This window comes from Hyperolius riggenbachi, chromosome 7 (genome assembly GCF_040937935.1).
Source record: "Hyperolius riggenbachi isolate aHypRig1 chromosome 7, aHypRig1.pri, whole genome shotgun sequence".
Lineage (NCBI taxonomy): Eukaryota > Metazoa > Chordata > Amphibia > Anura > Hyperoliidae > Hyperolius > Hyperolius riggenbachi.
In genome coordinates, this window is record NC_090652.1 from 204,380,863 (window position 1) to 204,397,592 (window position 16,730).

The window sequence follows — 16,730 nt, forward strand, 5'->3', positions numbered from 1 at the left end:
TACCAGTACGTTATCTAGCTAATCCTGAGATCAAATAAAACTCTGCAGAATTGCATAGGGGTTTTAATCTAGCCTGATTGCAGGAGGGATTACATGAGGTAAAAAATGTTGGTGGCTCATCAGTCACGTATTGACCTGTCATGTCCTGTCAGCAGGCAGGAGAAAAACGTTGCTGATAATGGTGGTTTTTATCTACAGAGGAGAGGCAGAGAACAATGTATATACTGGGTTGTTTGCCTGGAGTTCTGCTTTGAGGCACAATTTTTCCTTTTCTATTCTTTATTGAGTTGTAGACAGAAAGCTGCACATGTATCGGGATTCATCTCAGAAGCATGTATTGATATTCTCAAAATCATCCAAACAAAATTATACCCCGTAAAAAAAAAGTGTGTGTGTGTGTACACACACACACACACACACACACACACACACACACTCTCACACACCAGGAAAATGCTTTGTTATATTAACTTAATGCATCTCCACAGATTTATTTCTTAATCCGTCTTCCCTGCAGAATATATTACAGTTGGCATGGTGAATACTATGTTAATTAGACCTTTCTTAACTCAGACTCAAAAGACCTTGCTAACGTTAAGCCTCGATAAATATCATGCATGTGCCAGATTGTCAATTCCTATGGGCAATATTATTCACAAACCTTTTTTTCATTCCATTAATTGGTATAATAATAGTACTAGAAGTACATAGTCATCACAGGACAAAACTGCAACCTCGGTTGATGGGTTGGCCAAGTAAGATCTAAGCAATTTTGCAGTTCATTTTTTTTTTTATGACTGAAATATTTATAATATAGCACAGACATCTTCAGCAGCTCTTTTGCTGACTGTTCCTCAGAGGGGGGGTCACAATCTAATCCGTACCGTAGTCATACAGAAGCAACAAAGGCGCCAACAGAATAAAAATGACGTAAATTTAAAAACAAATAAGAGGGGGTAAGGGTGGATTTTCCTCCCCAGGACAAACACAACGATTCTATATGAACAAAAGTTTTAATTCTTACTCCAGAAATATGCAATGCGTTTAACGTGTCTTTAGCCCGCTTCCTCAGGCAAAAATACAAATGGAGTAACTTTAGAAGTGTGTGTGAAAGACACAGCGCCTCTGTAGTTATATGCTCCTTGTAGTTTAGGGCCAATTTTTGAGGAAATCCATTAAACTTATGGTGTTTGGAATGTGGAAGGAAACCACAGCGCCTGATGAAAAGTGCTTAATGTGAGGCTCTGTTCCCACTTCAGCGGTAAATGGACATTTTTTTGTCCGTTTTACCATATTGCAAGACTGATCATAAATGGATTCTATTTTATAAATCCATTGCAGTAAACTACCACATTCTGTGCCGTCAAAGATAATACCAGACAGGCGGATGCGTTTCCCATATAGCCTATGGCTGAAACTCGTCTGCTCCAGCCAGACCACAACAAACATCAGAACAGACACTACACTGTCTGCTCTTGCAAACCATTTGTGGATCAGCTGCAGATGGGAACCTAGCTTGAAGGCTGTGAAGGTTCTGATAATCTGTCCTCTAGAGCTAGTATCACTGATAAGTTATCAAAATCAGATCCAATACTACACCTGGAAAACCTAAGTTTAACATTTCATCTTTCTACAGAACGGATTTTTGAAGACCATGAAAACCTAGTTGAAAACTTGTTGAACTGGACCCGTGACAGCCAGAACAAGCTGATGTTTGTGGAACGCATTGAGAAATATGCTTTGTTCAAGAACCCTCAAGTAAGGAAATGTATATTTTGCCTTCTAGTTTTGAGAAAGGAGCTGCTTTTCTGTAGAAATGCCTATAAATATGTTGTATTTTGTACTCCTGCTGCTGTGATATGCAAGGAAATACTCTAAATGCAATATCAAACTAAGACCCACTGCACGTAGACCCACTGCAACTATCCCTAGCTACATATTACAAGAGTCCACTCTTGCTCCTTTCCTCGGAATTATCCAGTACTGTCAGTCTTCCGCACTCAGAACATTTTAGACAGGCCTAATTAACTTCTAGTTAGTATCACAAGAAATTGTTCTGATGGAACTTGTCATTCCATTAGATCTGGAATTCAATAAATCAGTTTTAAATTAGCTTTGTAACTGCTTTCTAAAGATTGTTACAAAATTTGAGATACCCACATATTTTTATGATGTGACCGATAAGAAACGGAGAAAAACAGACTTAACAGATTCAAGAATAACCATACATTATAAAATAAACCCATTTATTAGTAGGACATACGGCCTTCGTAAACAAAAAAATTATATAAGAGTAGGCATTGATAATTTAGACAGAATAAATTGTAGTGTTTGACCATAAGTTCCAATTCCACTATGCTAGAATATTCTGTGAAAGTGGAGGCAAGGAATACACAGCAGTTGTCTGGATAGTAAAACATTATAAATCAGATGTACACACTGTAAGGAGAAGTTGAAATGAAAAAAACTTTAGCAATGATGGTGAATAGAAAAGCATCCAGACATTCCAATCTCCAATGACAGGAAGGGAGTCTAGCACATTAAAATGCCAAGCTGCTGTTCAGTTAGTTGGCAACTAGTTATTTAAATGATAGTTAGTGACTCTGATTTAGGCAGGGAACCCACTTGCTGGAATCGTGCACATTTTGCCGCGGAGGGCAAAACACAAACAGCTGAACTGGCCATTGACATCAGTGGCCCCGCTCAGGAAACGCACTTCGTTAGCATTTGTTTGCGTTTTGCGTTAGTTTTTTTCTGCTCATTTTTACATTGCACAGTTTTCTGCTTTTTCCCGCATGACCCGAACTTTTGCAATTACAGTGTATACCTTTTCATCTAAAAAATTGCAGCCAGAAAACGCAATCGCAAATGGGAATCCACTGTGATGGAAACCCAGGAATTGTGTGGAAAAACTGCTCCTGCGTATGTGTTCCCTGCTTTATTCACTCCACTTCCTTCTTTGGTTAGCTGAGATTTTTATGTTAGAATTATTTTCTGCTCAGCCTTACAGTCAGCATTATACTGTATATAGTTGTATGCCACAGCATGTCTTTTTATCTTGCAGTGAGCACAATAAGATCCCAACATTTAATTAAAAGCTTATGTATTCTAAGCCGTCTGGCTCTGAATATTTTTCTACCATACTTTCTGGCATAGGTATCAAGAAGTGCCCTGTGAACATTAGAACAGTTATGTGTCAAAAATGTCAAAAAACCCCGTGGTAACTGTCAGTCATCAGACTGCAGCACTTGTGCATGGAATACTCACTGGGCTGTTTCTCTGTATTCTTTCAGAGAAAAAGCAGGAATATAAACAGCTATGTCATATGGAGAGGCTTTATGGGCATAAGGCTCTGGACAGAGGAAGAAGAAAAAAAATCTCTAAGAATATAATAAGATGTTATAATGTTTGTATGGGTGTAATTGCTACCTTCAGGACCTAAAAAGCACATAAACACTCAGCGAGCTCCACCTATTATACTAAACCTCCAATCTACTGTGGGCATGCTGCAATAGTTTCAAAATGCTGCACCAACATATATCGCATCAAAATCTATACCATACTATGCGCTGCTTCACAGTCCACTAAAATTAAGAGAAGTCCCAAATCCCACAGTTCACAGGTCCTCTTCAGTCTCCAGAGTTGGTAACCTCATACAAGAAAGGGAACAAAGAAAAAAATCTTCATCGCATAGGCTGCCAGATTAGTCGAGCAATCCTCCACCAACTATGGCCCGTGCACAGCTCTACTGGATACACCAATCGTTATGCATACCACCACCCGAGGTGACTGCTCTCACCTTGCACTATGGCTGCCCAGGCCCACAGACAGCTAGTACAGCTTAAAGTTCCAAACGATCAGATCTTCTTATTTCCAATGCAATTCACAGGCAAATCTCCCAAAACACAAGATTTAAAAATTCATTGCGCAGGCTGCACTGCTGGTATTGGGAAGGAACACACACTAGCCAGGGTATGTCACCGTGCTATGTTAAGGGGGCCACCAATTCCACACTGTCACCCCCACTATTTTGTTATTTCCTTTGTTATAATAAGCTTGTCAAAAATGTAGGGCTTGGATTTGGTTGTTAAAGAGGAACTTTACTTGAATATAACTTAATTGATAAATAATTGCTTATTTTTACAATATTACTTTACAAATTATGTAGCCTATGTTTGCCCATTGTGAGTTGTTCCTCGTCCCAATTTACATTCTTAACCACTTCGGGACCTGCCGCCTAACCCCCCTTAAGGACCAGGGCATTTTGCGGTGGAGGTGGGTGCGCGCGTTTGGGGGGGTCGGGCGGCCGGATCCCCTCTGTGGCTGGCTGGGCAGTGTCCTCCCCCTATGGTGGCAAGTGTCCCCCCTGTAGCTGGCAGCCATCACTTACCTTCCAGGCTCCAGCGATGAGCCACAGAAGCCACCTCTTCTCCGGCCGGCATCTCCGCTCCAAAAGACGCTCAGGTCGGGTCGTGGCTTGATGCCGTCATCAAACCGGGACCCGGCGCTGACGTCAGACGGAGTAGAGATGCCGGCCAGAGCAGAGGAGGGCGGCGATCGTCGCTGGAACGGCAGGGAGGTGAGTGGATCCTCTTCTTTTCCCCCCTGCCGCCGCCGCTGTCAGAGTGATCACTACGATCCGACAGCGATCGTAGTGATCACGTGATCTGCTGCTGATCACTAGGGGGAGATGCCAGCTGTCATATGACAGCTTAATCTCCCCCTCCGGGTTCGCACGATCACGTCGGGAGCAGTGGTTTAGCGCGGACGTTGAATGAACGTCCGGTCAGAAGGGTACCACCACCTGCTGGATGTTGATTCAACCTGCGGCGGTCCCCAATAGGTTAAATTTATCACAAGTGCCAACATTTTACTGCTGGTTGGTGCATCACTGCGGAATGTTTGTTTACAATGTGCCACAAAGTCAATAGTAACAACACTTGGTCTCCCAGAATGCTCTGGGGGGGATTTCTGCATAATAAACGGCCTTAGGCTAAACATCACTAAAAGAATGGGGGTTACCGACCAATATACAGCTATATATATATATATCTTTAAACCTAATTCTAAATGGGACTCCCCTAGAATGTGACATTCGTATTCTACTTTTAAGGGGTAAAGGTGGATAGCTGCAGCAAGCACAACCACTCAAATGATCTCTATTTTAGAAGTTAATTGCAAATGGTAACATAATTTACAGTAATCTGAATGATTGATTTCAAAATTTGCATTGTTTAAGTCTGAGTTTAGTTGGGTGTTAAAACAAGTAGTCTTATTAAGTCCATGCAGGTCGAATGACCTCCAGAGCTATCTTGTTATTGCAGAAATACCTCATTATTGACTGTTAAAATAAATGAAGCTTAGAGAACAGGACAGAGTGCATAGTCTAGGATGACTAATTACAGCATTCTCCCTACAAATCATTTTAAGATACTCTTGGGTCTGGGTTTCCTAATTGCATTGATGTGTGCATTGTCTGCCACTGCATAGCTCAATATTGCATAGCGGTTTATGTGAGCCTTCATGATGCAGCAGTTTTAAGGCACTTTGAGACTTCTGTCTCACAAAAAGAACTCTAGAACATATAGAATTTTACAGGAAGGAGAGACCTTCTGTGAAGCAGTTCAGCAAGCCTATAGCGATATAACTCCCATCATGAATCATTAAGTTGTTTTTGGAGCAGAACAGTTTGAACTTTAGCATTATTGCTATGTAGTTTGATTTTTAAATAATACTGTATTACACTTTTAAAGTCATTGGTTATTTAACTGAAATGGAAATGCTACATTTTAACAATGTATTGTTTTTATATCATTTTTGCAGTGCAGATCAATATACAGCCTTTTTAAATCAGTTTTGTTTGCATAAGTACGACACAGTGTAGACTATTGTAGCATGAAACCAGGTATACTAGCTAAAGACTTTTGAAGGTAATTTGAAGGCTCTTTGATTGCCCCTTGCATCATTTACATAGCCTGTTTGTTGTAAAATGTTTGAAATAGAGAAGTTAAAGGCCTGTTCCTTGTCCAGTTCTGTCTTGAACATCTTAATACTCAGAGGTTGTGGTACATATCGATTAATTTATTTGTATCATTACCTACCCTTAAGCCTCTTATAAATATGAAACCTACGTTGCTTTGAAACTGTGTTTTGTTTATCTTTTGGGTAACTCCTATTCTCAGCATTTGCTTTGGGGGGGGGGGGGGGGGCTGGGGCATAGCTGGGTTCAATATTCTTTACTGGCTGTCAAGACAAGGTACTGAACATTTATATCACGCTCTTTTCAAATCGCCAGAGCTGCAGCCACTAGGATGCGCTCTATAGGCAGTAGCAGTGTTAGGGCGTTTGCCCCAGGTTTCCTCACTGAATAGGTGTTGGCTTACTGAACAGAAAGAGCTGAGATTTGAACCCTGGTCTCCTGTGTTAGAGGCAGAGCCCTTGAACAGTACACTATCCAGACTGGTTGTGAAATTAGAAGGCCACGTGTGCCTCCCTCCATTCCTTTCTTCTCCATAGACCATTGCATGCTACTTAGTGTATGTATTTACAGATATTTTGGTGTAGACTGAATGTAATCATTGGATTCTGCATTGCAATTAAACAGTCATCTCAGAAATAGACACCCTGATTTGCACACAGTGCCATGTTTATTATAGCATCCGCTTGATACAAAAACCAAACACCATATGTTAATATTTGGTTGATCCACCTCCGGCTTTCTGCAAAGTCGTGACCTGTTCAGGCATGGAACCAATGTGTTCCATGATCTTGGACTTCGGAATTTTGGCCAACTCCTCATGCAAGGGAGCTCTTCTGTCTACCCCGGTCTGGTAAAGTGTCTAGTAATGAAAGGGTGGGGTTTGTGCTATTTGGTGGTTCCAATAATTGAGCAGTCATAAAGGCACTGTAGCTAATAAAGGCTTTTTATTATCAAACCACTTACCTATTTGCCTTTTGTGTAAAAAGAGTCAGTGAACCCAGCATACTATTGCAATATTTTATTTAATCTTTATGTTGATAGTAGTATTTGGGGTTTTGTCCAGAATCTGCATCTTGATCCACCTCTTCATTGAAACTTTTTCTCATCTTTATTGCAGTGTGGTGCCCCTCCAGAATCGTATCAATGTGATTTAAGTCTTCTCCTTGGTGCTAGCAGTTTTTTTGTTTAGTTTTTTTAGTTTTTTACAGCTTGAATAGAAGCAGTATGTAAAATTCCCAGTTCTTACACTCAACAGATGCTGCCCACTGCACATATCTCTATATGTACTGTTTTGTTATATGGCTAGTCATGAAAAATTTCAGATACTCTGCAATGGGAAATTCAGATAAGATGAATGAAACATTACCAAAGTCTATGTGGTTTGACTACATTTTATACATTGTGCAAATCTATAACAGGGTTGCTGACAATTCTTTATTTGAGCCATTACATTTCACCACAAATCCTTGCCCCATCATTACTGGACACTCCACTGAGCCAGCACGTATCCAAAGAGAAAAAGGGGATACCGAGAGCCCAATATAGTGTAGTATGTATAATAAAGGGTTATTGAAAGTAAGTAAAAGATAATACTCACAAACCAGGGTCACCGTATAGGTAACCACTGTAAATGCAGGTGGGGAGATTAATGCTGGAAATACACCATACAATTTTCTGTTAGGTTTAAGGTAGCCATACACTGGTCGATTTGCCATTAGATCGACCAGCTGACAGATCCCTATCTGATCGAATCTGATCAGAGAGGGATCGTATGGCTGCCTTTACTGCAAACAGATTGTGAATCGATTTCAGCCTGAAACCGATCACAATCTGTTGAGCTGCTCCTGCCGCCTGCCCCCCCCCCCCCCCCCCCTATACATTACCTGATGCTGGCTCCCGGGCATCTTCTCCGCGCTGCACGGCTCTGTTCCGGCTCCATCCCGGCGCTTCCTGTGTCACTCCGTGACCAGGAAGTTCAAATAGAGTGCCCTCTATTTGAACTTCCCGGTCACTGCAGTGGCACAGGAAGCGCCGTGATGGAGCCGGAACAGAGCCGTGCAGCGCGGAGAAGATGCCCGGGAGCCAGCATCAGGTAATGTGTACCTGATCGGATCGGCCGCCGCTAGTGACGCGCTCCCTACCCGCGGGCGATCGAGGGTAATTTCCCGCACGGCGCGATCGATGGACCGTTCCGATTTCGGGAGGAAATCGGATCGGCGGGTGCGTTTACCGCGAACGATTGGCAGCAGATTCGATCCCAGGATCGAATCTGCTGTCGAAACGGCCGCGAATCGGGCCAGTGTATGGCCACCTTTACTGTAATTAGATTCTTTTCTGTAGAGACTGGTCATTATCTCTGGTGCATTGTTTTCTGGTTATCTCCTGATGAGTAGAACAATGCCTAATTGCTAGGCAGATAGATGGTTAGATAGATAATTTCCAACATGTTAAAAATTATCTATCTGGCAGGTAAATCTAACAAAAAATCGAACGTAAAATTGTATGGTGTATTCCCAGCATAATGCTGTGCATACACGGTACGTTTTGTACCGAGTTATCGAGCCTCTGGCTCGATTCCGGCGCGTCCCCGCGGACGCCCGGATCGATTCCCGCTCGTCCCTGCGGGCGTCTTCTTATCTTCCGCTCATTTATTCTTTTGTCCTGCCCACCAGTATCGAGTGCGGAATCGAACACAGGGTATCGGACACGTCGGAAATTATCAATCGAGCCATCAGCGACTCGATTACACGGTACAAAACGTACCGTGTATGCCCAGCATAAGACCTGTCCCCACTCAGGATTAAGATGTTGCTATCTGTAGATCGGAAGATAAAGGGTACAACACCCCTTCACCCGGGGTGGACTCGAGTATCGCAGAAAAAGTAAACTGAGGCGCCAACAAGATAAAATTTACTAAAATCTTTAACATTTCTAGGGAGGCAGTGGTGGACTTACCTCCCCGAAGCAGACATGAAACTGTTGATTTTCAAACACATATAAATATATTCACATACTCCAGAACACAAAGCAACGCGTTTTGCATTCCTGCTTCCTCAGGCAATAACAGGGAGGAGTATACAACAGTGTAGTCGCGTGGCAACACGAGGCGCCTAGTGTTGCCTCGCGACTATACTGTTGTATACGCCTCCCTGTTATTGCCTGAGGAAGCAGGAATATATCTGTGAAATGCGTTGCTTTGTATTCTGGAGTATGTGAATAAATGTATGTGTTTGAAAATCGACAGTTTCATGTCTGCTTCGGGGAGGTAAGTCCACCACTGCCTCCCTAGAAATTTTAAAGATTTTAGTAATTTTTATCCTGCTGGCGCCTCTGTTTACGTATCCAAAGAGCTCCCGGTGTGGACAGGTCTTTGGAAAGGGTAGTTTTGCTGTCCCCTGGTGCAAGGCTCCTTCCTGAGCACGGATAGGCAACAGGAGTAATCTCTGAAATTTGTCTCTTCCTACTCCTCACTAGGTCCTGTGCTTTGGGGTGGGGAGGAAACTAGAGTTGTTCCTTGAGGAGTATTAGTGAATCAATCCTAAAGTCATATAAATTAAGACCAAAATCATGTAAGATGGAGAAAACCTGGGAGATTGTTAGGTGAGAAGATTGAGAGGAGTGCAAGGGAATGGTCACTTTAGGGAAGTATTCATAGACTGAAATGTACACATAGATAGAGGCTAGGTTGGGGTTAGGTGGGGGTTAGAATAGGTAGCTAACTGTTATTAAAATTGCTTGGTAGGTTGAACTATAAAAATATACTATATTTTTCTGTTAGCTTTATTTTCGTTGTTAAATTGTTTCTGCTCTGGTTTTTACGATTTCTTTTTTGCAAACTATGATTCAAAATATAAGCCCATTGCAAGAGAACGAGCTGAAGAAGTCAATTTGGTTGGCCAGGGAGAACACGAGCTGATGTTTGATGGGGGAAAAAAACCTGACCTAACTTAGCATGTATTTACTATTTTGTGATTTTCTGATTCTAGAACTACCTGTTGGGAAGGAAAGAGACTTCGGAGATGGCAGACCGAAATAAAGAAGTGTTGCTAGAGGTAAGCTTAGACATGAAGTTTTTTTCAATTCTCTGAGGTAAAATCTGTTTTGTCCTCAAGATTATGTAATTTTGTGCTTGTTGATTTAAAGTAAACATGTGCAGGAAAGAAAAAGTTATTCACCTCAGTAGAGGGAAGCCTCTGGATGATCCAGAGGCTTCTCTAATCCTCCTGCACCCCACCTCTGTTTGCTGGGACCCTCTTCTTTGTGGCCATGCTCTTGTCCGTGCTTAAAGGGGAACTTCAGCCTAAACAAACATACTGTCATTAAGTTACATTAGTTATGTTAATTAGAATAGATAGGTAATATAATTTTTTACCCACCCTGTTTTAAAAGAACAGGCAAATGTTTGTCATTCATGGGGGCTGCCATCTTTGTCATGGGGGCAGCCATCTTTTTGGTTGAAAGGAGATGACAAGGAGCAGGAGACACAGTTCCAATTGTCCTGTGTCCTGATAACCCCTCCCAGCTGCACACGCTAGGCTTCAAATGTCAAATTCAAAATGTAAAAAAAAAAAAAATTTGCGCCAAAACAGCAGAACGAGAGCAACAACATCAGAAATCCCATCATGCTTTGCACAGCATCAGGGGAAAAAAGCCCGGGCAGTTTTCTTCTGTGCAGCTAAAAATGAGACTTGGATAAGAGAACCAAAGTTCTGATGCTGTGAAACTGTTAAAGAAACACCAAGCCTTTTCAGTGCTGCTGAGTCAATTTTTAGTCCGGAGGTTCACTTTAAGTGCGACCACACTGTGCAGGTGCAAGAAGAGCACGTGCCTGCGCAGTAGTATGGAGCCATTTGTGCACAAAGGATCAAGTGTGGCTGCAAGCATACACTGACAATCTAGGTAGACTTTCCGGTGCCTGAAGTAAATACTATTCACGCACAACTTTCTTTGTATTTCTTTACCCCACTACAACTGATTGGTGAATGGTGAAACACTTTAAAGGACATAAAAAGAAAACATCCAGTTAACCTGCATAACTTTCATTTGAATTTTTGTAAACAGTCCAGACTTGACATCAAGCCATTTATTGCTGCCCATTGCTCTTTGTATGTGAAAGAAAATAAGCTTGAAGCCAACGTCTTCACACACCCTTCTTCACACATACCCACTGGACACATTTCTGCTGCAATTTTAGTTAGAACATGTGTTGCAATTTGTAGTTGGAGGAGTAAAAGAAACAAACGAGAAAAGATTCTGAATTACTGGATTGCCCAAAAATATTGCACTACACTTTTTACAGTAGCACAAACACAAAAAAAATGCAGCAGGACCAACATTTTAAATAAGGCAAAATGTAACCACAAATGCATCGCACTAATGGACAAGTTCCCACTCGGTTTCCAAGTGAGTGGGACCTAGCGTTTTACGATCTGCAACGAAGTAGATCGCAAAATGCTGTTAGAGGAACAGAGACCTGTACATGATGTGATCTATTTTTAAAACATCATGGAATAGGCAAAGCAGGGGTGCTCTTCACTTGGATATTTTGGAGATTTATTTACAGTTCATCTGCATTCATTCTATTGAAATGAATGTGATTACAGCAGGAAGAAATAGAAGAGCTGTGTTAAGACCTATCTCTGAGCAAAAACATAATTTGTTTGATAGATCGTTCTGTTTAAGCAGTAACAACTATATGGTTTCAGTTTCTAATGTGGCAACAAAACAGTTAATGTGCCTATTAATGATACAGTCTTGATTGCACAACCTTACCATTTCTTAGTAATATGAGGGACTAACCTAAAGTATTCATTCAAAATATATTCCCTCAGGTTACCCATCTACTACATACATTTTGTCAGATTGTTCACTCAAAATTATATAATAAACGGACACCTTTACACACAGCTTTTCCCTGTGTTTTCTGACTGTCACCTGAAAGTCTGAAGTAAGTGACTCATGCTGCCAGTTAACCATTCATATCACGGATGCAGGTGTGATGAGTTTCATATTTAAACACCACACATGCTACCTACCTACAGTGTATTCAGAATGCTTGGTTGTAGTTATTTATTAATTTTGTAGCCCGTTAAAAAGTTAGCAGAAAACCATTATTTAATTTCTCTGGGTTAATAATGTTCCATTAAATTAAAGGAAAAGTTGGGATAAAAAGTGAGTTTGCTTTTTTGTTCAGGGTTGATGTGGCTGTGTAATATTAAAAGCTCTAGGCATGCTATACACCAGCAATTCTGGATGCTTGCCTGGCTTACAGGGGCGAAAAGAGATAATTTGCATATTCAGTAGTGGTGCATTTTGGGTAACCATAAATGCTCACTTATAGCTGAATTCTTGCAAGTTTCCTTCTGTTTTAAGAGGGCAAATTTCACCAAGCATTGCTTATTAGTAGGAGAGCTTTTCGGTCTCTTTTATCCCCCTATACATTCCGAGTAGTTTGGGTCACCCCGAGCTGCTTGGTTACTCTTTTTGTTCAGGGAACCATTTATTGGAACATGTGGACAGTAAGAGAAGAATGGTGTTTTGTTTTTTTTGTTTTTTTTCACTGTTCTGCATTTTTCAACAAATTCCTCATATGGCAAACAGCACTTTTAAAAAAGATGGTTCTTTGTAATCTTTCATTGGGAAGCACTGACAGTTTATACAGAGGATGATTATTAGTTCCTATCACATACATAAAAACTTAGCTGATAACCTAGACATCCAATCAAGTAGCACAGATGACAGTCCTATATGGTATAGCCACGTCTAAGGTATATAGGTGACAAATGTGGATTCAGCCCTATATTAGTCATTTTATTTCAGGCCTGTAATGTTGTGTGCAAAGTACATTTTTATTATTATTATTTATTATTTCGTTTTTTTTGAGAAGTGTTCAAACTTAAATTAGAAATAAAGATTTAATGAATAGCTGTATTGTTTGTAGACATTGTATTTGCCCAGTCCTAGCTTTATATACTGTATGTTTGTGGCTAAAACATATGTTTTTAACATGGCAAATTTAAAGGGACCTTGGCTCAAAACTTACAGATAGCTAGCGGTAAACAGGACATCCCAAAATAAACAAGATTGTTGGTGCCACATATTCAACAGGCATGTGGGTTAAGCCCTCTTTTGGTGTCGAGGCCAATCTCTTAGAGGGCTCCCTACGCTAAAGGTGGATGCCTCTGCATTCTACACATACAATGAGCGTATACACGATTTGACATGTCTGATATAGAATAACAGCCAAAGAGCAAACTTACCTGAGGTGGCCCACAGGGCCATGTGCCCATAACCTCATTCGGTGCAGTCCGACCTGGGGGGGGGGGGGGGGTGTCAGCAGTTATTCCCCATGTGCCTCTGCACACACACCAAACAATACACAACAACCAAAAAATGGTAGTTGCTTAGTCAGGCTGATAAACATCATATGAGGAGCTCACAAGTCTGGACAAATGCACAGAGCAAATTTAAGCATGGATCATATGATGGTTATCTGCATGGTTGAGCGACTACCACATTTTTTTTTGCAGTGTATTGTTTGGTGTGTGCAGAGGCACAGGGGGAATCTGTTTGTGGTCCCTACCCCTTATTTTACACTGCACCCTACGAGGTTAGGGGCTCATGGCCCTGTGGGCGGCCTCACGTAAGTTATATCTCAGGTGTTTTATCCCATATCAGACGTGTCTAGTCGTGGATACGCTTATTGTATGTGTAGGATGCGGATGCCTCCGCCACTGGCATAGGAGAGTAGCCTTGACGCCGGCAGAGGAGCTTAACCCACATGCCTGTTGGATGTGTGGCACCAACAATTTTGTTTTTTGGGGGGGATGTTGTGTTAGCTGCTGGCTATGTATGAGTTTTGAGCCCAGGTCCCTTCAAATTTTGCTTTGTGTATTTGCCCAGCACTGTGAGCTTCTCTTGGTTATCTGCTTGATTGAGCTGCTACCAACTTTTTGCTGTGTATATGTTTTTAACATATTTGGTAACGCAATATATACTTCACATAGTTGCAGGACTATGTTTTGTGAAGCAGAGCACATGGGGGTGCTTAGCCTGCATTGAACTGTAACACCAAACTTTTTAAGGTGAAAAGCTCAAACATTTAGATTGCCCTGGGCTATACACGTAAATATGCATGTTATTATAAATGCTTATAAACTTGACATGCTCAGTTGTTTCAGTTTTCCTGTCTGGCTTGCATTAGAATGTATATTAAGGAATGGCCTATATATCTCTATCAGGGCTACGAGATTAGTCAATGTGTACTTCTGTAAAGTCAATATCATTATGTCATTGGCTGGCCTGCTCTTTCCCTGTGTGTAAAAACATGGCTGGAAATAAATGCACTTTTTATGGGACTGATGTAGTACATTTTCCTCATATGCTACCTAACAGTACAGGTTCTTCTAAAAAAAATAGCATATTAGGCTTGATTCACAAAGCGGTGCTAACAGTTAGCACCCTGGTGAAAAGCCCCTTATCACGCCTAAACTCAGTTTAGGCGTGATAAGTTTAGGCATGATAAGTTTAGGCGTGATAAGTTTAAGTACCAACTGGGTTAGCACCGCAGTGCACAGCTGATCAAAAGTTTTGCGCTAGCAAAGTCTGGTGCACTTTGCATAGAGTTTAATGGCGCTGCTAATTGCGTGCGATCTAAACTTATCTAAACTTATCACGCCTCAACTTATCATGCCTAAACTGGCTTTTCACCAGCGTGGTGCAATGGTTATCATGCCTAAAGTCTTTTACTGGGTTAGCACCGCTTTGTGAATCAAGCCCATTGTAATAAAGTTCATTATTTTCTGTAATGTACTGATAAACATTAGACTTTCATATATTTTAGATTCATTACACACAACTGAATTAGTCCGAGCCTTTTATTGTTTTAATATTGATGATTTTGGCATACAGCTCATGAAAACCCAAAATTCCTATCTCTAAAAATTAGCATATTTCATCCGACCAATAAAAGAAAAGTATTTTTAAAACAAAAAAAGTCAACCTTCAAATAATTATGTTCAGTTATGCACTCAATACTTGGTCGGGAATCCTTTTGCAGAAATGACTGCTTCAATGCGGCGTGGCATGGAGGCAATCAGCCTGTGGCACTGCTCAGGTGTTATGGAGGCCCAGGATGCTTCGATAGCGGCCTTAACCTCATCCAGAGTGTTGGGTCTTGCGTCTCTCAACTTTCTCTTCACAATATCCCACAGATTCTCTATGGGGTTCAGGTCAGGAGAGTTGGCAGGCCAATTGAGCACAGTAATACCATGGTCAGTAAACCATTTACCAGTGGTTTTGGCACTGTGAGTAGGTGCCAGGTCGTGCTGAAAATTGAAATCTTCATCTCCATAAACCTTTTCAGCAGATGGAAGTATGAAGTGCTCCAAAATCTCCTGATAGCTAGCTGCATTGACCCTGCCCTTGATAAAACACAGTGGACCAACACCAGCAGCTGACAGGGCACCCCAGACCATCACTGACTGTGGGTACTTGACACTGGACTTCAGGCATTTTGGCATTTCCCTCTCCCCAGTCTTCCTCCAGACTCTGGCACCTTGATTTCCAAATGACATGCAAAAGTTGCTTTCATCTGAAAAAAGTACTTTGGACCACTGAGCAACAGTCCAGTGCTGCTTCTCTGTAGCCCAGGTCAGGCGCTTCTGCCGCTGTTTCTGGTACAAAAGTGGCTTGACCTGGGGAATGCGGCACCTGTAGCCCATTTCCTGCACACACCTGTACACGGTGGCTCTGGATGTTTCTACTCCAGACTCAATCCACTGCAGGTCCCCCAAGGTCTGGAATCGGTCCTTCTCCACAATCTTCCTCAGGGTCCGGTCACCTCTTCTCGTTGTGCAGCGTTTTCTGCCACACTTTTTCCTTCCCACAGACTTCCCACTGAGGTGCCTTGATACAGCACTCTGGGAACAGCCTATTCGTTCAGAAATTTCTTTCTGTCTCTTACCCTCTTGCTTGAGGGTGTCAATGATGGCCTTCTGGACAGCAGTCAGGTCAGCAGTCTTACCCATGATTGCGGTTTTGAGTAATGAACCAGGCTGGGAGTTTTTAAAAGCCTCAGGAATCTTTTGCAGGTGTTTAGAGATAATTAGTTGATTCAGATGATTAGGTTAATAGCTCGTTTAGAGAACCTTTTTCATGATATGCTAATTTTTTGAGATAGGAATTTGGGGTTTTCATGAGCTATATGCCAAAATCATCAATATTAAAACAATAAAAGGCTTGAACTACATCAGTTGTGTGTAATGAATCTAAAATAAATGAAAGTCTTTTTCCACTAGCCTGCGATTTGCTATTTGCTTCTGATCACAAATCGCAAGGTACATTAAACTAATGGAAACTGCAGCAGCAATTTCCATTAGTGCGATCCGATTGTGATGCGATTTTGGTCAAAGCGCAATCGTTGTCCTGCCGCGTTTTGTATGTGATTGAGCTGGACTATGAGTATAGTAGCTCAATCGCAGTCGCATGGTGGAAATTGAAACGCGATTGCGATCGCGATCGGAATCGCAATCGCATTTCATAGTGGAAAAGAGCCCTCAGGTTTATCAGTACATTACAGAAAATAATGAACTTTATCACAATGTGCTAATTTTTTGAGAAGGACCTGTACATTGAGTGCATGCCAAACTCTGGTATAAAAGTTATTTTGTCCCACTTGCACCCTCTAGATTAGAGGCCTGCAGCGGGTCGGGTACCCGCGGGTAACCCGAATTGCGGGTCGGGTGCGGGT

At 41.6% G+C, this 16,730-nt stretch overlaps 1 protein-coding gene across 6 annotated transcripts in view; it reads left to right on the forward strand.

Moving 5' to 3' along the window:
• RAPH1 (Ras association (RalGDS/AF-6) and pleckstrin homology domains 1) overlaps positions 1-16,730 on the forward strand; it is a 281,232-nt gene that overhangs the window by 234,691 nt on the left and 29,811 nt on the right. For all 6 annotated transcript variants that reach the window (XM_068245017.1, XM_068245011.1, XM_068245015.1 and 3 more), the window contains 2 exons: positions 1,637-1,758; positions 9,967-10,032. In XM_068245017.1, coding sequence (XP_068101118.1) covers positions 1,637-1,758; positions 9,967-10,032 — 188 coding nt within the window. The remainder of the gene's footprint in view (positions 1-1,636; positions 1,759-9,966; positions 10,033-16,730) is intronic.